Consider the following 24,425-nt stretch of genomic DNA (forward strand, 5'->3'; position numbering starts at 1 on the left):
CAGTTTTCAATACTGCAATTTTCACAGTTTCAGTGTACATTTATAATTAACAGCCCCATTAAGTCCTGGCTCAATGTAATCATTCAGTAATATCTGCCATTATAACTCTTTGGCTTCCAATACAGTTTCTTCAACACCTCCCCATATACCCATATCCACATTATCTAATACAAAAAATACACATTTATTTTTAAAAAAAATTTACAACTCTGTGTATGCTTTTGCATTGCATTATTTATACCACTTGCTTTCATATCAAATATGTATTCATAAATTCTACTTTTTAATGTCCTGTGGTCTTACTAATATAAAAACATTCACATGCAGGGCACTGTGCATAATAAACAACAGTTTTAGATTGACAAGTGAAAAATCCAGGACTGGATGCTTTGAATCGTGTGATGTCTTGTAATTGGTATTTAAATGTTGGTTGTTTTGTGTAATGATAGTCTTATGAAGTCTTTTGGTTAATGGAAGATGAAAGTTATTTTGGTGGTGTTTGTGGCATGAAGTTGATCTTTTTGTTGGCTGTTTTTGAATTTGGTAGAATGCTGATGTTCAAATTAAGTGAATTGTTGAAGAATTCTGAGAGTTACTGTGGCTTTCATAAATGTGCATCTACAAGAGGCTGTTATTGCCACTGCTAAGGCTGTCAGTGCATGATATCACCCATGAAGATGTAAGGTCATACGACCATGCTTAATATTGCATGGACTACACGACACTGACATTGTGGACCAGCAACATGTTGTGGACACCATTCAATAGATCTGCATACATGGAGCATCTGCAGTGGATGTCACTGGGGCTAGTCCAGCTCTGCCACAACATCCAACACCACACTTTGGGATTCTGTGGAGGTGCCAGATTTTTTTTTTGATAGGCCAGGAACTCCTCACTCTACACGAGAGGTTATACACTCAATGCCCCCCACCTATTGTTCTGTGTTCCTGTGCTAGGAGTTCTGTACTTGGATGGGCACCATGTATCATATTAGTGCCCCTGCAACATACCATTTTGTAACTGTGGTCCTGCTCCCCAACTACATTAACATTGTTTGCAGTATCTACCCAGGCATAGTCATGGTAGGTCTCATTGGATGCATTGAGGTCACAGAGCTGTCAGTCATGGAGACACAGGGCCTGGTAAAGCAGCTCATTCACAGCACCTGATTACTTGGACGTTTGTATTGATGATATCCCAGCAGAAACATTACTGTGTTTCAGCCTGGCATTTTTTAGGTACTGTTCTTGGTATGGTAAATATTGGAAGTAACAGCCCTGCTCCTGCTTGTACTTTGCAAATTCTGACATCATCAGTATCCCCCTTGCCCGTGTATCATGCTAGTTTTGTACCTGATGATTACATATCTGTAACGATGCTTTGTAAGTAATGTCAGGCAGATTGGTTTACTGAGCACATATCCTACACAAAACAGTCCCAAAACTGCAGCTGACCAAAGAGACATGACAGTTCCTTTCACTGTCGCGATTATTTCTGCCACTGAGGTATGTGCAGTGTATACAACAGTAAAATGTATTGCACAGTGGACTTCTGGGTGTGTCTTCCATCAAGCTTAGCAATCCTGCAGCCTAGCAGTTGGTGTACCATTGCAATCCCCCTCAATAAACCTAGTCCAATACATTTCGAAGTGATGTCAAACATGCATCTTATTGTCGATAGGTTGAATAACTTTTAAAAGCAGCAGTACAACAAATGAGTGGACTTGTAAAAAGTAGAACTTAACTTCGTGAAGCAGAGATATTTTTTCAGAAGTAAGTTCTCTTTTGAAGTCCTGATTGCAAGGTAGAGCTCCAGAGGTGTCTTCCATAATGTATTGAGGCTTTGTGCTTCTTGTTGTGCTTATATCATGCCAATTCGCATGTATGAGCATGATATTTATGCTGATTAGGGCTCAACTCATTATTGTTTCTGGATCACTCAGTTTGTACGATGAGTAAATATGATATCCCTCATGCAGAACTAAGCTCAATACTGTGCACATGCCTAGGTTCTTCATGTAACACTGTGCATGTGTGGTCCAGGCTGTGCTTTAAAGGAGTGGGTGGGAACTGTCATTCCATATTTAGCTGTCTGTACATGAAGTCACTGTAGTGCCTTATTCCTTCACAGCATGCACAGAAATTTAGTACCATTGTGAATCATAATAACAGTGCCTATACTTTCTGAGTTTTCCATCCATCATGCAAATGAGGTAACCTTCAGTACTTCTCATTGCAAGTCAGATGGGGCACACAAGACCTGATTTGGGCACTGATTTTTTTGCCATTTTCCTGAGATTCTTCAAGGTGAGACATCATGGCTTGAGAAGGAGAGGGAAGAACTCCCTTTAGGGCGGAGAGGAGGTGTGAGGAAGAATCAAAATATTTCTCTGTTTCCCCATAAGGATTACAGCCAGAGGCTTAAACAGGAGGGGCTATACGTGACCTCACTAGAAGACTGAAGTGTAGCTTTGGCTGTCACCCATCCAACTGGTATCCCATGCATGTGGTGGACAGTGCTGTCACCTTAACAGCAACATGATGTGCCACAATCCTGCTCTCCATGGCTGATAGGAGGCTGAAATTAAAGAGCAGGCACCACTTGTGTAAGGTAGAACTTACATTACTTACACATTTAAACTGGCAGTATATTCCGTCCATTAAATATTATACAGTGATCTTTTTATGTATACATCCCCTGAAGATATCAAAAGGAATAGACAGCTGCACAGGAGAAGACTGGAGCAAGTAAGAGAGCACCGTGGTAAGTATTCATGCTTCAGATCGTCCTTATTTTAATATTAATATTAGCAGGGAATTCACTCCCAAAAATGTGTAGCTTTCATACACCATTGCCGCTTCTGTGCCACTTCTGTTATTACTGCCATAGCACAAAGGTAATGGTATGATTGTTTAATGTTATTAGCATGTTTCCGCATGCATCCTGTCATACTGCTGCTCAGGAAGCAGGCTGGGATTAATGCTACTCTTTCGCTTCTGGTAATTCCTAGTTGCATGCAGTTGTGCTGAGACCAGAGACGGTCTCCACAACGAGACAGACCCACCTGTAGTAATCAACTCCAAACCTCGGAAGTGGTACTCCCCCTTCAGCTACATTAATAAGTACCTGGAACTATGAATTTGCAACTTCCAACTTTCTGTATAGCCAACATGTTGAACAGACACATTTTGGAGAAATATCTATGAAGATCCTATGGAACATAACAAAGATGCTGAATGGATAGAAATTAAATAAAGAATAAGAAGTTCAAATGTGCAGGATATGAAATGGGATGAAGTAACGGCCACAACAATTGAAACAAAGTTAAGAAAAGCTCCTAACTGGAAAACCGTAGGACCAGATGCAGTACCTAACTTCTGGCTAAAAGTATTAACATTTTTACATGAAGATTTAGCCACGACTAAAACATCAACTGGTTAACAACAGGAAAAGCAATACTCCTGCTTGAGTGAACCTGCAAGCTAGCCTAAAAACTATAGATCAAGATGATGTATAAACTATACCCTGGAACTGAAGAGTTTACAGTCATTTAGAAGAAAACTCAATCATGGCAATAGAACAAAAAGAAAGTCCTATGAAAGAAAGGATCATTTGTTGTAAAATAAAGTCATAATTGAGAACTGTAAAAAGGGAAGAATCGAATTATGCCATCAATAGACTACAAAAAAAATTGATATTATATTGCATTCATGGATAAAAGAATATTTAAAATGTATAAGATACACCCTACACTGATCAATTACATTACAGTGACCACGAAACATTGGCAAACCACTTTGCAGTTAAGCCATGATAAAGGACAAATTATTATTCCAGGGTATAAATTCAAAGGGGGATATTATAGGATGACTGTCACAGCTGCTCTTTTGTCTTGCCCTTAACTCATTAAGCTGTCTACTTAACAGATTAGGTCATGGCTAGAATTTGGCTCCCAGAAAACAACAAAGTGTAAAGACTTCTCATCTTCTTTTTGTGGATGATTTAAAACTGTATAGTTCATCAGATGAGGAACCGAAAGCAGAACTGCAAATGATCAAAAGTTTTTCATATGATGTACGAATTTCAGATAAATGTGCAAAAGGAACCTTTAAAACAGGAAAGCTACAGCACCAAGAAAACATCAGCCTGTGACAAGAATGTGATACAAAAGAACTTGAGCAAGAGGAAGTGTATAAATATTTGGGAATTGAAGAGCAACAATAAAACATAAACAAATGTGAATAAAACTTAGTAAGGAATATTTTAGAAGACTAAAATTAATATTGAAAACAGCACTGACATCTAAGAACAAAGTCCAAGCTGCAAACCAATTTGCTTTTCCTGTCTTTACTTACAATTTTGGAATGATTGACTGGCTCCAAAAGGTGTTGGATTGGTTGGACAGGAAAACAAGAAGGATACTTCATGCCTATCAAATGGTTTATAAAAATCAGTGTATATCAAGACTATATATTTCCCATTCTGAAGGAAGTATGGACCTCCTCGAAACTGATTACATGTATAGATCTGCAGTCATAGGACTGCATGCATATCTGCTGACTCACATGACCCAAACATAGAGAAAGTTTTAAAACATGAGGAGAATAAGTCTAAGATGACTTCTCTGCTTGATTTAGCAGAAGCATAGTAATGTCAACCAGAAATGGAAATCAGACCAGAAGAAGATAAAAATCAGCCAGTAACTATGCTAAAAAAACAAAAAGAATATAAGGTGAAGGGTCAGATGAGAAGGCAAGAAATGTGGAAAATGCATAAGTATAGTTGCAAGTGCAGAAAACTCTTGGAGCAATCTTATGTTGATCAAGACTGAATGCAGGATTGATTAAGGAAAGGTGAATTTAAACCAAAAGTCAAAAGGTTAATATTGTTGTCCCAGGGTAGTGGACTATGTACTATGGTTTACAAAGTCCATTGAACAAGTGGGAGAAACAGACAAATGTTAATTTTGTAAAACAGAATTGCAAACAGTAGCACATCTGCTGGTTGTGATATACTAATGACAGAAGACTATGTACTGAAAGGCATAATAATGTGGCAAGACTGTTGCATTGGGGATTGTGCAAATATTGTAATATTGAAATAGCTGAAAAACATTGGAAACATGAGCTACAAAACATTATATTAAATAATGAAGTTTATATCATGGGATCACCCATTACCAACAGTTCAAAAAAATAGATGCAAGAAAACCACATGTAGTAGTCCATGAAAAGAAGACAAAAGTAGAGTTGATCATTGAAATTTCTGGCTAGATATATGCTACATGAGTTTTCTTTTGTGTTATTAGTTGCTTTAAGCTGCATGGACACACACAGTTACCTTTTTTGTTTTTTCACTATATATGTCTCTGCGACTCTGTGACTGATTATATATGCATGCAGTCTTTGGTTTACATTGCAGTTTACTTTACCTTGTATAGATTTTCAAAAGACAAACAACCTGAAATGTTATAATATTCATCTTTTTTTTAGTACTACAGTTTGAAAGATGATCTTGTACTTTTTATTGTAGTGTTCACGTGAGTAATTTTTGACCCCCCTAGTGACACATAGTAGCCAGAATGCTAATAATATGCACAATTATGTCATCAATACCTTTGTGCCAGAGGCTTCAAAAATATCTTTAGATGACAGTAACACTCTCTGCTTGTGTATATTTCAAATACAGCATTCTCCTTAATAAGATTTAGTATTAGTGTGCAACAGTTTGGATTGCAGTCTTGTACTGGTACTTCAGAGGCATTTTTAGACTTGTATATCAACTCATTTCACTTCACTCGAACTAGCTTACAACACATTTTCATATTACTGTTCAGCAGCATGGAATTGTTTTAAGCACACAAGTTTCTATTTACAGATCTTTGCATGTGGTCCTTTTCTAGAATGGAGTCTACGTAACTTATTAAAATCAGATTAATGCTCTCAAGCTTATAACTGCACCTTATAAGGCTTTATTTTTGACTGTATCAGTGTTTATTTCTTTGGTCTCCATTTACATTACAGTACACTCTTGCATAACTCACATTTTCATATACACTAATGTTACAGTGCATTCTTATCTTGTTTTTTAGTTACTTTATTTGACTCATATTTTTCTGATATCCTTATACTAACTTCTTTTACCCATGTATTAATAAATTATTTTGCTCTGTACATATCTACAGATTCTGAGAATGTTGCAGCTGTTTCTTTTAATAGCTTAACTCTTATATCTTATTAGTGAATCAAGCAATTCACAAATCCCCTTAGCTCTGTTCAGCTCAAATAAAATAATCTATAGACACTGTAGACCTTGTGTTCTTGTAAATAAAAGTGATGAATAAATTATAAGATTTTTTCTAGGCTCATAATAATTCAGGCTTTTTTATTTGCTGCTATTTTGTCTTTCTCTTTTTAAAGAAAAATAAAATAACTGAATACTTTAAGGTGACCTCTGTAATAACATGGCAAAATTCAGAAACTGTACATTTTCAGAATGCTTAGCTGTAGTTCTCACACTGAGGAATAAACTGAATTTCAGGATCCAAATCTTCCAGTTTTATTCTAAATTGTCATATGGTGAAAGAATGTTAGGTTTGTTTTAATTGGGTCATTTTCCCTCTAAGAATAATGCTTTTCTTACAAACACATAAACCATTAAAGGTTCATAGGTTCATAGGTTGGTACTAGGCTATCGGCCCTAGGGCCTATGCAAGCCTAGCCATAACAATTCCCTGGATATTTCTTCCCACAATATTTACTTCTCTGGACCCCTGTCTAGCAGGGCGACTGACATGATCCCAGGGTGAATTTCCTATCTCCCATCCAATCATCAAGGTTCCTTTTGAAGAGGGCCAATGAGGTGCTCTGCTTGACATGTATGGGCAGTCTATTCCAGAGTCTGGGGAGTCTCTGGGTCAGGAACCTATCCCTCCAGCATGTTTTGTTCATTGTGATGACAAGGTTTAGATCCCTGGAGCGTGTGGCTCTGAGGGATTGGGATTTCTTTAAGTGCAGCATGTCCAACAGCTCAGGGTTTGACATGGCCTTGTATGTTAAGCAGAGATCGCCTCTGAGTAGACTATATGCCACAGAGTATAGCTGGAGTTTTTTTAGATGGTCAGCATATGGCATCTGCTTTAGGCCTGTGATTCTTTTAGTGAGGTATTTCTGTGGCCTTTCCAGCTGTTGCAGATGTCTTGTGAGGTACATACCAAATGGGGCATTATACTCTATAATGGGTCTAATGAGGGATGAGTACAGTGGGAGAATGACCTCCTTTTTTCTGGATGAAAAGCCCTTAGTGATGAGGTGTGCCACATAGAATGATTTTCTGACTGTTGTGGTGATGTGGTTATCGAAAGTGAGACCACTGTCCACCTGTGTCCCTAAGTCTCTCATCACATTTTTTATGTTAAGTCTCCTGCCACCTATGTGGTAATTTATGGTTAGATGTTTTTTTTTTCAAAGGGGATAACTATACATTTCTTGGCATTAAACTTGAGCCCATGGCTCTGGCACCAGGCATCTGTTTCTGTAAGGCCCTTTTGTAGAAGATCCACATCATTTGGGGATTCAATAATGGCTCCCAGTTTGCAGTCATCTGCGAACTTCATTAGCCAGAGTCCCTTAGTGTTGGCCTATACTTCAGAGAAGTAGATGCCAAACAAGAGTGGTCCCAGGACTGAACCCTGAGGTACTCCACTTGTCACTTGTCTGGAGCTGGATTTGGAGTTGGCTACTTTTACAGTCTGGGTTCTGTCAGTAAGGTAGTTGGCAACCCATCGAGTGATGTAGGGATTTATGCCCAGCTTAGTAAGTTTATCTATGATTCCAGAGTGGGGGATGGTGTTGAAGGCCTTGGCGAGGTCCAGATAGGCTGTGTGGACCATCTTACCCTCATCCACAGCTCTGAAGACTGATTCAAAGAAGTCAGTCAGATTCAGGAGACAAGATTGGCCCTTCACAAACCCAAACTGGGTGGGGTCCAGTGTTTGAAGGTTGCCAATGTCTTTGTTTATAAGTTCCATGATAATGCGTTCCATGCCCTTCCAGATCAGGCTTGTCAGACTGATGGGACGGTAGTTCCTGGGATCCAAGGCGGATCCTCCCTTGTGGAGTGGGATAACTGTAGCTGTGCACCACTCAGTGGGCACAAAGCCTGAGGTGAGGCTATGATTAAACATGACACTTAGGTGAAGTGCCAGTTCATTTTGTAGTTCATGTAGTACACAGCCTGGGATGTCATCTGGTCCCATGGATGCTGTATTCTTAGCTTTGGAGAGTGCGGTATCTACCTGTGTGGCCATGATTATTGGAATTTGGCAATCTTTTGGTATTGAGATGGGCCCTTTAGGGGATGAGAGGGGGGTGAAGTTGGCACTAAATCGATCTACCAGGATATTGGCAGTATCCTTGGGATCAGTATATTTAATGTCATTCTGTTGTAGCTCAGAGCAGATATGAGCATTGCCATTTAGATTCTTGACATAACTATAGAATGCTTTGTGGTTGTATTTGGAATCTTTGGCAATTTTATTTTCGTAACTAGCTTTTGAGGATTTTATGAGGGATCTCAGCTTCTTACTGAGGCTGGTGAGGGAGTGTTTTGCATCCTGGGATTTTCTTCTTTTCTGCAACAGTTTCTTCCTTCTGTTGTATAGTTTGTTTATAGCAGGGGACCACCAGATTGGTTTCCTTTTTTTGGAGAAGAGCATCTTGGTTCTATTTGGGGTGGCACGATTCATGCATGAGTGGATGTGCTCGTACAGTGCCTTAGTGTAGGATTCTGCAGTCGAACTTCCAGATCCCGTCTGCGTGGGTGTTGTGAAGTTTGTCACTTCTGACTTCAGTTGCATGAAGTTGGCTTTGGAGAAGTTTTTTAAGGAGGTTTCCTTACTGGGGGGTGGGGGTGGGATCTGGATGTCAAGGGGGATTTGCTTATGGTCAGACCTGACCATTGAGGGGGTGACCACTGGTGTGGAGCATCTATCTCCCATGTTGGTAATGACCAGGTCTAGGATATTGGAGCCCCTGGTGGGACAATGGATTAGTTGATCCAGGGCGTTGGAATTTATGAATTCCAAGAACCATTGGAAAAAGGAGTTGGTACCCGAGTAGTTTTCCCAATTAATGGCAGGGTAGTTGAAATCACCCAGTATTAGGGTGTTTGGTTGTATCTTAATATTTTCCAGCATGTTTAGAAAGGTGTAGTGAGAATCTTGGAGCATGGTGGGGGATCTGTAGCAAGCTACAATTTGGATTGCAGTCTTACCTAGTGTTAGTTGCACCTGGAGAATTTCAGATACATTGTGTTGGGCAATTAGCCTGGAGGTGTGAATATCCTTGGTGAATATGGACACTCCTCCACCTTTAGTGTTTCAGTCTTGGTTTTGTGGCTGAAAAGTGTGGTAAGAATTGTAGCCTGGTATTGCAGGGGTGGTCTCTGGAGCCTTGAACCAGGTCTGTTATTGCACAGATATCGATGTTCTCCATTTTTAAGAGTGCCATGAGAGAGTGCATTTTGAGGTTTATACTTCTAGCACTGAGTAGCATTACCTTCAGATTTTGCATGCTTGTATCTGTTATGGTGGTGGTTTTATCCTTTGAACATTGCCTAAAAAAGGCACTATAGGGGTGGCAAGAGCTTTAGCCAGTAACCTGAATCCCAGGGGTGACAGGTGCAGACCATCTCTGGCAAAGCATTGTGGTTTGTCGATCATGTCTTCCCAGGCAGACAAATACTGGATCCCCTTTGAATGACACCAGAAGCTTAACCAATTGTTGAAGTCAGTCATTTTGTCCTTATACTGTGGTATCATTCTGGGCGAAGGCAGGATGCTTCTCAGGGCTAGGGTCATACCTGCCTGGGTCACATGATCCAAGAGCTCTTCCATGTCTCTTTTCATGTAGTCCAGGGAGGTATATCTCAAGTCATTCACTCCAGCATGGACAATGACAGAGTCATATTTGTACTTGTTGTGGAGTGACTTGAATGCATGCGTTATGTGGCAGATCCTGGCACCTGACAGACAGCTGACTGTAATTTTCTCCTTGTTCAGCCTGGTGAGTGGGACATCAGTGTGCCTGACTATAAAGTCACCTATGACTAAAGTGTTGGGTACATTGTCTTGCCTTAGGGGCTGTTGTTGGGTGGCACACTGGTGTTGTGAGCTATGTGTCACTTTGGTTGTGACTGATGTTTGTTTGCGTTTCGGCTTCGGAGGTCCTTGTTGCTTAGACAGGTTAATGTTAAGGGCCTCCGCATATTTGAGTTTAGTGTTGCTATGTGTGGGTGTTGTTGGTGTGGCTTTTGAAGGGCTATGAGTTGCTTGAGGTGTAACGCAGGTGTTAACCTTCTCCTCTTGACTGTCTAGCACAATCTTGGCCGGAGAGAGCTTTGCTTCCAGTTTGGCTATGGAAGTGCATCTCTCGCAGGTTGCAGTGTTGGGTGGTAGGAGGAGAGGATTGTCTGTATACATGAGGCAGTTGCTGCATTGCCCCAGTATGCCCAGATTCACCAGGTGGACAGGAGAAATCACCAGAAGCTGACCCTTGGACATGCCTGTTTAGATGCTTTTTTGTAAAGTTTAAGAGCTGTTTTCCCTTACCTTTGCAAGGTACTTTGCAATTGTAGGCTGTTTAGTGCCTGTGATTAATTTCTCCTTATTGACAAGGAGAGCTGAGTGTTTGTTTCAGTTTCAGGCTTCCTAGTGCTTTCCAGCAGATTCTAGAGCAAGTGGGTTCAGATTTTAGTGCTACTACTGAGAAACCAGCCAGTTCTAAGGGAAAATTTGAAGAGCACACTTTCTGGCACCTGGAATAGTTTAACTGTAGCCTCGCAGTGCTGCACGATGTGAAAAATGTGCAAACACACGTGTTTTTAAGCCAGAACGTTGAAAGGGATAGAAATCAGCCCAAAAAGGCTAATAAAATTACAATTTCAGAGCTGGAAACCACTCCTCTAGCGTTAGATAGGCAATACAATGCTCACCAGTCCCACTGGTAAGCAGTAGGACTTCCCACTACCACAGCAAGGTCTGGATAGCTCTGAGCACAGAAAATAAAGTCCTGAGACAAGCAAAGCCTGGGATATAGACTGGCTAGAAAAGGTAGGAAATGAGCAAACAAGATAGTATTTTTTTGTTGAAACAGGCTAAACAATGCAATAATACAGTAAATAAACACAGAAAAGGCTAACACACGAGTGTGTAGTCCTAAACAGTAAATGCAATTAAAACTCTACAAAATTAGCAATTTAAAACTTTTTAAATGAAGCAAGGCAAGTACACAACTGAAAAACAATTTAAGGGGCAGTAACACAGCAGAATAAGTAGCTAGTCTACATATACAGAGAAGTCTATATATACAGAAAAGCAGCTAAAACGCACAAACACTTCAGATGCAGTGCAACCTAGAGCACTTGAGTTGTAGCAATATTAAGGCAATTACAGTTATAATAAATGCTCTAAAATATACTCTATATTTCCAAAATGTTTGAGAAGCACAGTCAGAACACAAGGAGATTCAGGCAAAATTTTTCTTTATTTTTTTTTTGAAAGGGAAAAAGGAGAAACAGAAGGCCTTATCAAAAGTTCTGTCTGTATTAGGTAGAATGAGCTAATGACACTAGACTGGGAGAAGTGTCCCAAATCAGATTTACAGTAGGGGCGGGCAACTGCAAAGCCACCAAGTATAACAGCAAGACACCAACAGAGAAGGAGGGTGCGGACAATACTAAAGCTATTAGCCTACAGACATTAAGCACTACAGAAAGCCACAAAATTAAAGTTTTTAAACAGATAAAGGAGCAATGAGACTCTACAGAATGCTTTTAACTGCAAACAAATCAGTTACCCATGCAGATTAGTTAATAGCAATAAAATACACTCAAAAACTATGCAGCAGGCAATAAAAAGTGCTATATATAAATTGCTAGAAACAATAATCAGCATAAATAATAAAAAAACAGGATACTTATATATCTCAGGTAAAGGCAGTTTATTTCCTTTTGCAGGTATTTCTCCAATTTTGGTAAAATGTATTCACTTTTGTCAGTATGTGATAACTAGTTGGCAATTAAAATAAGGACTTTATAGAAGTAGTTAACCTTTATGTTGTCTTTACTTAGACTGATCTGTGAAAGAAATGTGTAGTGTGTAGCATTTGAATTCTTTTAAGTCATTATTTAAAACATATATATATATATATATATATATATATATATATATATATATATATATATATATATATACACCATACATTCTATACCATGAGCCCTTACTGTGTGTTGTCCTCTAGAAAAACGGTCAACCTTTTTTATCAGGATTTTCTCACGATCAGATTTCTTCCTCTGCATTTTTTGTAAGGTATAACAGTTGGTGTTTTCCAGCCCTCAAGAACTTCCACAGTGGCCAGTGAGTTATTGAAAATTTCCATCAGATGATCTGCCAGTGTATTAGCCAAGTTCTTGAGAAATGGGAGGCAGATTTTCTGGCCAGTGAGCTTTATCCTTAGGAAAGCCATTTCCTTCTAAATCTCTTCCACCTGTAGCTTGTTGTCTATCCAAAGCTGTTTCAACTCTGTGTACCTTCCAACAGCATAACATCCTGTCCTTGGTTTGCTTGGTAAATATTAAAACAAAAGTAGTAGCAGTGAGTATTGCATTCCTTACCCATTTCCATAGCTTCCCCAGTCCCTCAGTTAATTTGTTCCTTCCCCCTTTGCATTTTCAACCTCCACCCCACCATAAATTACATAGTGATGTGGCCAGTGTTGGCTAATGCCACCTTTGTCAGGGCATATCTGTCCATTCGACTGTGGTAGGACTACATTTCTACTTTTCTGCTGTGGAACTTGGACTCTGTACCAGAATCAGGAAAGTTATGATTACAACAGTCTTTCTCTTGTCCTCATCCTTTATTCTAGTTTCTATTTTCTTGTCCTCATCCTTTATTCTAGTTTCTATTTTCTTGTCCTCATCCTTTATTCTAGTTTCTATATTCTTGTCCTCATCCTTTATTCTAGTTTCTATTTTCTTGTCCTCATCCTTTATTCTAGTTTCTATTTTCTTGTCCTCATCCTTTATTCTGGTTTCTATTTTCTTGTACTCATCCTTTATTCTAGTTTCTATTTTCTTGTCCTCATTCCTTGTTGCCTTTTCTCTATCAAGTCAGTAGCATTTCCCACTTCAACACCTGACCACCCTAAATCTTTTCCTCTGTTCTGAACCTGCCAAACTTTCTTTTCCCCTACATAGAATGGTATTTCTCCTTCTATCTGACCCCAGATATGATGTCCTCCTTTATGGGTACTTTTGCTTTACCACCATCCCTTCCTTCTCTGTTATTTTTGAGCAATCTGTAGACAGGCACCTTCACATATCCCCCTCCCTTCTTATCATTGGCCAGGTTTCTTTGTGTCTCAGTGCCCACACTTCTCAGAGGCACCAGTGCCTGCAGCTGCTTGTCTACCTACCCAAACATCCTGACTGCACAGTAAGTCTACCCAGCCATGCTGCAGGGTACCCCTGTTTATTCCTCTGCTGTTTGTGTTTTTGTCTTTCTTTCTACTGCTGAGTACCTACCTCTTCTGCATTTGTAAAACCCTTCTGTACTGATGTTAGTTTAATGGAACAGTCTTGAGTCTTTGTGACACCCTTCTGCACCCATGTTAGTTTAATGGAACAGTCTTTGAGCTTTTTAGACACCCTTCTGCACCCATGTTAGTTTAATGGTGCAGTCATTGAGATACACTTTTCTAGCACAGCTCTGAGTAGCACTGTTCATTCTTAACTAATATGGAGAGTGTCCATGACATAGTTGGTATCTGAGTTAGGTATGCCTCACACTCCTACCCATTCCATGCACATTCACCTTGTATAGTACCCATGTTTCCTTGTTCTTCTGGCTGCTGGCACAGGTAGCACTTTTGAGAAAAAGCCTTCCGGACTCCTACCTTGCCCTTAAAAAATTTCATTAGTGCTTATATGCACCATGGCATGCAGCTATCTCTCTTTCTCTGTCTATCTATATCTCCCTTGGTAGCCAGTTTCTGCAACCTTCTGTTATTTTAACAAATCTGAGCTCCAAAGGTAGATTTTTTTCTACTCCAATCTTCACTGCTTCCCATATTCAACCTCTTATTTCAATTTGTGTTTGTCTTTCTCAATAATTTTCCTAAACACTCATCCTTTTAATTTGTGTTCTTAAATACAGCGCCTCCCATGCTGTCTGGCTCTTATGTTAATTTGACCACATAACTCTGTCTCCTCTTTCACAGGCTATTATCAATAGGCATAAAAGTATTATTTTGTCAAGTCACTCCCCTTAAGCTTTATAAATACGTTTGCTGCCTCATAATATTCACTGAATATAGAATACTGAGTAGAGACACAGCCAAACTGTGTTGCTCTGTTAAACTCAGTGACTCCTATGTTTCTTGTCCTTTCTATAAATTTGTGTTTGGAAGCTCCTCCCAGTCTCATCTCTTTTCTTATTGGTCAACAGTGCATCATGCTGGCAGGTTCTCCCCATTAGAATACTAAACCTGAGATATCCTCTTTCATATCTTTCTATCAGCTTACTACATAGTGCAGAACCAAGAAGTGATAACCACTTTTTCCCATCTTACTTTTATAACCTGCAACATCTGAGACAAAACTACCCATCACTGGAGAGACTTCTATATATTTATGTATTTTACCAGAATTACATAAACCCTCTGCTGCATTTACCTTACTTAATCTACAGACCCAAGCATTGGACAAAATGGAAGGTCAGCTTGCTAGTTTCACGCTGTTGCCAGCCTTTTAGCACTAGGTCTTCTAAGACAGAGTTCCAACTGCCTAATGCACACAGATAAACTTTATCGGAGGTATAAGTACCTAATTAATCTGGATGGTTCCATCTTGTGTAAAAACTTATCCTGACAACCTTTTACACCTCCATCACAATACTACACTATTTACACTAAAGTGTATCATACTACGGCTGAAAAAGAATCACTTCAAAGCCTCCTAGAAATAAGATTATCTCAGCCAAAAACAGGTCACTAATTCACTTCATATATTCATACCATTAAGTCATCCAAAACAAAAGCATTCCATTTTTACCACTGTGTGCCACAGCAGTAACAGAAGTATTTTGACTGTTGTCGGCAGACTAACTCATCATGTTTGTTTGTGTCTTTCGGCTTTTCCCGGCTAGGGGTCGCCACAGCGGAACTCCGGTCTGCTAATGATTGGCAGTAGATTTTTACATGCCGAGTTGCCGGCCCTGACGCACAACCTTCAACGAAGGTTCGCCCATTCACGCATGTCTCCACACAGAAGACGCTTTAGCTGAGACACGAACAGGACAACGTCTTACTGTGAGGCGACAATGTTACCGCAGCACCACCACTGCAGTCTACTAACTCATCATGCACAAAGCTAAATGAGGAGAATGTTACAGTGATTTGTCTTTCAGGAGCCTAGATCTCCAGATAGGATTAATAATCAATTTACAGCTTGCTACAGAATGCTATCTTTATCTCCTGATGACCACATAAAATCCCCTGGTGTTCTAAATGATCTTTCTATTAGGAAAACATTCCATTATTTTGTATAACTTTAACTGTCATTTAATAAACTGGTACATCTATATCTCCAACATAGAATATCCCTAACAATTCCTAAACTTGGTAAACAAACAAAAAAAAATCCCTTGTGCAATTAATAAACAAACCTACTAGAGGACACAATGTTCTTGACCTGATTCCTACAAATATGGTTGCATCATGTCCTAATCTTTATCCAACAGTAAAATCTGACCTCACATTTCTGACCTTCTATTTTAAGTTCCCAAAAAGCCCATATAACAATCACCACTGACTTTAACAACTGCAAATGTGCCAGCTTCAATCCGGTCTGTGGTGAAATACCAAAAATCACTTATGACTGTACCATCTTATTTTTGAGGCAGCATCAAGCTTCACTAAGGAATTATACATCCATTTAGAAAATTGCATAGAGCTAGCAGCCCCTACCAAAACCAAGTATTATGGGAAATTAAATAATTATAAATATACTGTACAACAAAGGAAATAAACTCCTTAGATAATATAATAGATCTAAATCTCCTGAAGGAACCCACAAACTTAGGCTGGCTTCTGAAGCCAGAAATAACTGTAAATCTTTCTTTAGCTATGTTAGAAAACTGAAAAGGAAAATACCCTAAATTGCTGTGAACTTATTCATAATGACACTTTCTACTCTAACCCGATAGACATTACCAATATTCTCGTAAACAAATTTAGTGGCAACTGCACATTGAAACTTCTATCCCAAGCCCTGAAATATCTGAATCCCTTAGTTACCAAATTATATGTAAAGATAATTTACTGAAAGTGCTAACCAAGACCAAAAATACTTTCTCCATGGGACCTGATAATGTACCTGGTTGCTTAATCGATAGTGTTATCACATATCCTTGCAAGCCCACTCCTCAAGCTGTTTAACCTAATTTTACCTACTGATTTTATCTCAGTGAGTGTCGCACTGCAGTGGTGATGCTGCTCCATAATGGTGACCTTGAAACTGGCCCATGTTCTTACAGACATATCAACCTTAGAAGCCTCATTTGCAATGCCATGGAGTGTATTACAACTGACTTCATAAATTACAAAGTCAAGAAACGTATTAGATACATGACAGTTTGGCTTTGTGAAGGGTAGATCCTGTCAAATGAATCTACTAAACTTCTTCAAAAGGGTTACAGAGGTTATAGACAGTAACCATATAGTACACATGTTTATTTTCATTTGTCTAAGGCCTTCAACATCATTCCCCATGCTGGCATTATACTGCAGCTACATGTTTTGAAAACTGACCTACATGTAGTAAGATGGATAGCAAATGGGAAGAAAGAAAGGGGAAAAAAAAGCCATGCAATGAGTGTTGCAGGTGACACATTAGAAATGTATAAAAGTGGCCAGTGTTGTTCTTTAGGGCTTGGTGTTGAGACCTGTCCATTTTGGCATTTCCTTCTCTCAAGCAGAGAGCCAATACCTCTGGCTAACAAAGTTTGTAGATGACAGCAAATTGGGGACTACTGATGTCCTTATATTCACTGTTGCAGTATTAACATCTGGGATTCTCTGCCTAGAGCATCCTGATGTCCGGCCAGTATACAAAAGCCTTGGGTTGCTTTAAGGTATGCAATACATCACACATAAATTCTGAGGATGGCATGTCTGGGCATCACGTTTATGCCCTATGCTACGCAAGGAGCATATGTGTGATGTACGGCGTACCTTAAAGCAACATAAGACTTTTGTATACTGTCTGGAAACCTAGCTGCCTAGCTGTTATAGTAAGATTTTACACAACTGTATTGTGTCACCCTCTGACACCCAAATCCTCTAGAATTAACTCTCAAGTAAACACGTAGTGTACTACAATGGGATCAAACTAGATGCTAAAATGTGTGGTACCATCTATGTTGGTAGACAACCTCTTTCCTCATCATATCGATAGCACATCATTTCTTCTTTCAGCTTTTCCCGGTTAGGGGTTGCCACAGCGGAACTCCGGTCCGCTAATGATTGGCAGTAGATTTTTATGGTGCCGAGGTGCTAGCCTGACCCCCAACATTCAACGAAGGCACGCCCATTCACGCATGTCTTTCGAATGCCACTCGACCACGGGGAAGACATGCAGACTCCACATAGAAGGCACTCCAGCCAAGAATCGAATGGGAAAACGCTACCACTGCACTACCGCGGCAGATGGCACATCACTGCAAAATGAAAATGTTGTCAGGGATTTAGGAACCTGTGATTAATTACTCCCTCTTTTTTGACCATTATGTGACAATAGCTGTCAGGAAATCCTTTTATTTAGCACAGCTAATTGCTGCAGGAATATCATCAAGGTCTAAAGGTCTAAAGTGGTAACCACTTGTTTATGCTCAGCATTGATCAGACAAATTATCAAGTGCAACATCCCCTGTGAAATGTATCTCACTAAACATATCAGACAATTATAAAGATCTCCAAAGATTCATAACCAAAATTATCACAGGCTTAAAGTCTCTGAGCTATCAAGAGGGACCTGAAGCTCTATCTCTTTATTCAGTACCATAAAGACTTTTAGGGGAGATCTCTGTTTTGCTTACCATGCTGTTAGAGACCCAGTTATCCTGGACTTCCTCCATCACTGCATGTCCATTGGCTGCATTAGTACTAGAACCAGATACCTAAATATTCACCAACAAATAATAAAAAAGTGGTGGAGGGATAGGTTTGAAATCCAGTGCCTCCCAAGCCTCTAGAACAAACTTCCTTTGTATGCTAAACAGTGCTGCTCACTATCTTACAGGTTCATGGGTTCATAAATAAGCATTAGGCTAGCTGCAGTTGTGGGCCATTTCAAGCTTAGCCAGTTTCTCTTTTTTGTGCTCAAAATAACCCATCCCATTTGCTTATAGACAGGCCACACCCATCACTTGGACAATAATGATATATTAGCTCTAATGAGAAAAAGTGGGATCATTCCATATGTAATTTAAGTAGACCCCCCCCCCCTCCTCATGCATGTGATAAAGCATTTAGGAGCTGCCTCTGTCCTTTAGAAGTACAGGGTGCAGTCCTGGGGTAAATTCTCTGTCCTTCCTCATCATCACATGTTACTGCTCCATGCAGCTATCCCCTGTACTGACTTCTTTCTGTTTGAACCCTCTTTTCTGGCTACATATCCCATCTTCTCCCTTCACCTTACTCTGTATCACATCACTTGGTTGTATTCCATTAGAGCATCTGCCAGTGTCTTGGCTCCTTTCTCCCCTACCTTTTCCCACCCCATACTATGTAATACCCTCCTTTTAGTTATTCTTCATCCCCATTCTATGCTTTCTTTTCCTAATAGCCTGGCGTCTTTAGATCCCATATTCACCCATGAAGCTCCTCCTTCCTCTACAGACCCCACATTCTCTGCCACCCCTAAGTTCTCTAAGCCAGACCGCTGCCTGACATACTGAACATGTCACTCATCTTTCTCTCCTATTCTTCTTGGCTAGTTTATTGTGTTCCTTCCATACTGTTCAGTTCATTCATTCATCATGGAGTAGGCTGAGGCTGGCATGTTTGCACTAGGCATTTTAGTACCTAGCTAGACCTTCCTATCACAGTTGAACCTTGGTGTAATCTTAATCTGCTAAGCAAATTTCCATCAAGTGACTATTCAGTGGTGAACAGACTAATAATTGTCACTTCATTTACCTTACTCAAGGTCAATGGAAAAATATTTATCAGCAGTTCAATTTTAGGCAAATTCACATTTGATTAAAAGTAATTAATTTTGTACCCAGTTCTTAACTGATACCACACGCAACAATGTTCTTCTGTCTTAACATTTTCACCAGTTATTTAGAAAAGACATTAAAATGTGACTGATTTTATTAAAATAAAAGAAAAAAAACAAATGTATACAGCTCCCAGTTTTGCAGATGCAAAATAGTTACTTCTTAAATTTAGAATTTTATTGAAAAAACTAAAATACAAATACATTTTAAAAAGTTCGGTATAAATAATATGCTTTATTACATTTTAAAACGTACTTTCAACACAGTAACTAAATCCACATAATCTGTGTTTAACTCTCAATTTACAATGCACTATTCTGTAAGACTCTTGTTGTTTGTCTTTTCGGCTTTTCCCGGTTAGGGGTCGCCACAATGGAACTCCGGTTCACTAATTATTGGCAGTAGAGTTTTATGGTGCCGAGTTGCCAGCCAGACGCCCAACCTTCAGCGAAGGCACGCCCATTCACGCATGTCTTTCGGAGGCCACTCGACTGTGGGGAGGACATGCATACTCCACACAGAAGGCACTCCAGCCGAGAATCGAGCAGGAGAACCTCTTGCTGTGAGGCAACAATGCTACCGCTGTACCACCGCGGCTTAGCTAAATTGCAAGACAATACCTGAAATTAGTTGTAAACGAAGGAAAAAAAATGAAAAACACCAAGTTTTTAATATGTGAAAAAGCTTAAAATAATGGACAGACAAAATTTGTAATATGTAACTGATTTAGTAATTAAAGTAAAAAGGCATACAATAATGAGACTTGAGGAAACAGTAATGCCTGACTTAGTGGACATTATAGGGAGGTAATAGACTGCCCAGGAGTGTTGTGAGGCCTGATGCTTCAGGCATTGGGCCTTCTCCTTCCTAGAAGGCCAGTTATTTCCCTTTAAACTCCAACCCAGAGAACATTATTGTACTGCAGCAGGAAAGTGACGGCATAAGAATAAGGTTTTAGCTGTTTTCTGCTTGTATTTTTCTTCTGTGGCTCATTTTTTGAAATAGCAGTCAGCAAGCAGAAAACAAACTAAGGCTTTTTTGAGCAAAGGCACTAGAGTGTTTTATTGTTTTGTTGTAATAAATTTGTTGACCTGGCCTTTGTTGTTTGATTTCACTTAAAAATATATATATATTTTTTTGTTGTTGTTTGTGTTAGAAAACAAATGGATGCTGGAAGAAAAAATTTTGAGTAAAGATGTATGGATTTTGCGTCATGCAGAGACTACTTGTTTTTCTCCAGGCTCACCCTGTGTGTTATTTCCCTTATTTGAAATACTAAGTGACCAATCCACATGTCTTATTTTCTGAGCCCATTTTATCACACCATTAAAGGAATAACATTTATAAAGTTCACAGTCCTGGTTCACTTCTAGAAACAGCTAGTCAGCAACACTTTAGCAGCAATTGCACACCAACAGTGTTATCCAGCTGTAAACAAACATTAAGCCAGTCATTTAAATTGTGATCAAATTATCAGGTTCATAATAAGTTAATTCAAAAATTTAAAAGCCAGCAGGTTTAGCTTAGTAAAAAAAAAAAAAAATAACAAAAAAAAAACTAATCAGACAAACTTATCTCATTTGTAGTAGGTAAACACTAGCTTAGAGCTTTGTATGGGGTCTACTGCAGGTGCTCCACTGCTAACTGCTCATGTCATACTCACTCGAAAAAGCAAGCGATTGAACTCTCACTAGCCTACTGCCCCATTTCCACGTTGTCCACCCAACATCCGACCCTATAAAATTGTTTAGCCATACCAAATCCCTAACTCTTACCCTAAAATTCCCATCCAGTTCCCAACCCAAGTCCTCACTCCTTTACCCTAAAATCCCACTTCCCCTCTCTACACCTAAAGTTCCTTATTGCTCTCTAAATCTTAAACTCCAACCCCCTCAACACTGTATTGCTCCCTAAACCTAAAACTCCAACTCCCCCAGTGCTGTAATCCCCAAACATTGCTCCCAGTCTAAATATAAAACTCCCTTCCTGCTCCCTATCCCTAAAACATCCTTCCTGCTCCCTAACCCTAAAATCACCCACCCGCTCCTTCTCTCCCATTGGCTGCCACAATTACCTTGCTCGGATTCAAATACCATGTTTGGGTAAGATGCAACAGCTGCAAGTGGCAGCCAGCATGAGCGACAAAATGGCAGAGTCGCTGGCTTTAAGACGGTGGTTTTCAAGTGCCTGGGACTTGAGCACTTGTACACCCTTTTGTATGTTCTTGCACCCTTTCCAAGGGCAGTTTGCTGACTTAACTTATTTGTTAACTGGGCAAATAAACTGGTTGCGTGAACCTTTTCAGCCATGACTCAGGCTGATAGTCATATATAACAGTTGCACAAATATAGAATAAGACATATATAACAAAACTACAGATATATGAGACAAATAATTTAATAACATCTTAGGTTACAGTTCAGTAAACATTTACAGTAGCAGAGATCCAAACTTCAGTAATGGAATTTAAGACACTATAAAGTAGCTTGAGCCTATCACAAGAGATAATCAACCGTTACCATTTAAACACTAACATTGATAGGGGCCTATTATGTATGTATATGAGATATTTGCAGTTATGTGTTGTCTAAACAGGAATGATGGATTAGTTGAATAAAGTATATTAGACAGAGTTTGGGAGTAGATGGAAGAGAAGTAATGTTAAGTAAAAAAATATGTGAGTGAGAAGTGTAGATTGGTGCAACAGAATATGCCATATGAGAAACAGTAAGAGTGTTAGTAGTAGGAAAGAGGGCAACAATTTAAAATGTTGGGACCTGCTAGAATGACTTCCAAAATACAGAGACTGAATGGCCGAAAGATTGGACTTACATATACTATGTCCGAGATGCTATTTCTCAGAATATGCCCTTTTCTTTGAGATATGGTGATTTTGGAGTTATTATATACAAGTTTGGGGACTGTGGTAGGTATGGTAGCTTTAAGCCCCCACCCACCTACCAAAAGAAGTTTAAAGGAGAAGAGCTAGTTTTGAGATGCACTCTTCTCTGATTTTGATCTTTTTGGATTGTCGGCAGTCTCAATAGGATGCCTAGAAAGAGAGAGAGAGAGGTTGATGTAGCATAGGTTAGGTGATATGGTTGGAGGACAATCTATGACATTTGAGTGATGAATTAATTGAATTCTCAGTTTTGGGTAAGGTGAGGAGACTTTTATTTGTAAGGGTATGCCTTATCAGAGTTTTAGACCTAGTATATAGAAGCAGTGACCTGTACAATGGAGTTTAGTTTGTAGGCGGAATGTTTGTGGCTTCTGAGGCTGTAAGAGGAAGACTGTCTAAATAATTTGGCTTCTAGACAAAGAATGTCTGGTTAACTAGTAATGTTTGAGAACTATTTGTTTATTTTTTTAACTTGGAGATACTCTGTTCATTACTAATGCTGTCAGACAGGCTATTCAGGCTACCACGGGCAGTCTTTCTAAAGTCCATCTCTTCCTCAATCATTAACTAAGTGAAAAACATATTATTATCAGATATAGTAGTGTCAGGACCCCAGAACAGATAAAAAATGGTTGAGCCAGTAATGTGGCTGAGTACAGTAAGAGGGAAGGTGACATCAGCAGCTAGATACTGTAAGAAAGTGACAACGACAGTTGGGAACTATAAGATGACGAATAGAAGCAGCAGCTGGGCGACATGTGACATCAACAGTGACATGGTAATATGAGAGGATGCACCACTATAGCACATGTGGGGATAGAATGGTGGTACTGAAGAAATTAACAGCAGCAGCTAGATAACATAAAGGATGGGTAAAGACATTAACAACAGTAGCTGAGTGATACGAGACAGTAACAGCCACAGATGGGTATTGCAAGACAGCAAGTTAAAGCAGCATTAAAAGGCCGTATACTCAGCATGGAGAACCATGTGGTATCCTGAGGATCAGTTAAGCAGACCATGTAGTATTCAGTTCAGACACAGTGCAATACTTCCCACAGAAATTTAATTAGTTCAGTAAACTCTCAGCTGCTCCATGTTATGTCAGACCCATTCATTACTTCAGATAATACAGAATATTTGCCTGGATAAAGATAAACTGTATTGCTTTGTCTAAGAGAAAAGGACTATGCAGGCAAGTAAACAAACAAACCATAAATGAGACTCCTCTTTTGAGCATGTCAGCATATGAAGAATTGTTCAAGCATTCTGTGACTTAGGGCTATCAAAAAAGTGGACACTTTTAGATGTCAGTAGTGATGGTTTGCTACCTGTGGGGTTTTTGTGAGTTAGGTTATTAAGGAAGAATTATATGGCTGCATAATTTAATTCAAATGCATGAAGGATTGCATTGCCTCATTCTAGGCAACATATTCAGCATTAATTCATAGAAGCTAATTGAATTTTACTATGACTGGAATGGAAAACAATGTTGGGGGTACCTCCTTCACATCTTTACCTCTCTAAATATACTAAGGCCATCATTATTTAGCCTTGAGCATATAGGAAAAGCATCCTTATCTCCAGGGATTGGCAGTGTTGTCAAAAAGAAGCCACAATATGTGACTGGTTGCAACTGAACTAAAACTTTATTGTTGAATCCCATTCTAAACAGTGTACAGTTGATGGAATGCCTGTATTCTTTTCAGCACATACTGCTTGTGTTGTTTTTGCAATAATTATGTTCTGTGTTTGTAGGGATATAAATGATATGTTTTAATGAGACACAGGTATTAAGTGATGCAATAGGGAAATAGTTGTGAGGTTAGGGAATCTTGACCCTTACAAAAACAGGTATAGAACTAGATATACAATGAATTTTTTTGTGAGCATTTGTTTTATCTTATGTTTTTATAAGTGATCATAGATATGCAGAAAGTAATCTTATCATAGTTATTTTTTGTGACAGTTTTTCTTCAGGGTTTAATTGATACCACTTTTCCTTCCTGTAATAGGTAACATCAGTAAGGATGCAAGGAGTGCTTCTATTAGTGTTTGCAAAATACTTTCACCTGCCCTTCCTGCGAGATGTCCAGACAGAGTGTACACGGACTGGATTTGGTGGCTACTGGGTAAGCATTTTCTAAGAACATCTGATTCAGAATTATCTCCTCAGTTTGT

At 39.2% G+C, this 24,425-nt stretch overlaps 1 protein-coding gene across 1 annotated transcript in view; it reads left to right on the top strand.

Moving 5' to 3' along the window:
* The window catches only part of INPP5J (inositol polyphosphate-5-phosphatase J), a 791,140-nt gene that overhangs the window by 351,041 nt on the left and 415,674 nt on the right, over positions 1 to 24,425 (top strand). Inside the window, exon 5 of the mRNA XM_044068468.1 lies at positions 24,260 to 24,376. Coding sequence (XP_043924403.1) covers positions 24,260 to 24,376 — 117 coding nt within the window. The remainder of the gene's footprint in view (positions 1 to 24,259; positions 24,377 to 24,425) is intronic.

Source organism: Protopterus annectens, chromosome 4.part0, assembly GCF_019279795.1.
Source record: "Protopterus annectens isolate FY-2018-M chromosome 4.part0, PAN1.0, whole genome shotgun sequence".
In the NCBI taxonomy this organism is placed as follows: domain Eukaryota; kingdom Metazoa; phylum Chordata; order Ceratodontiformes; family Protopteridae; genus Protopterus; species Protopterus annectens.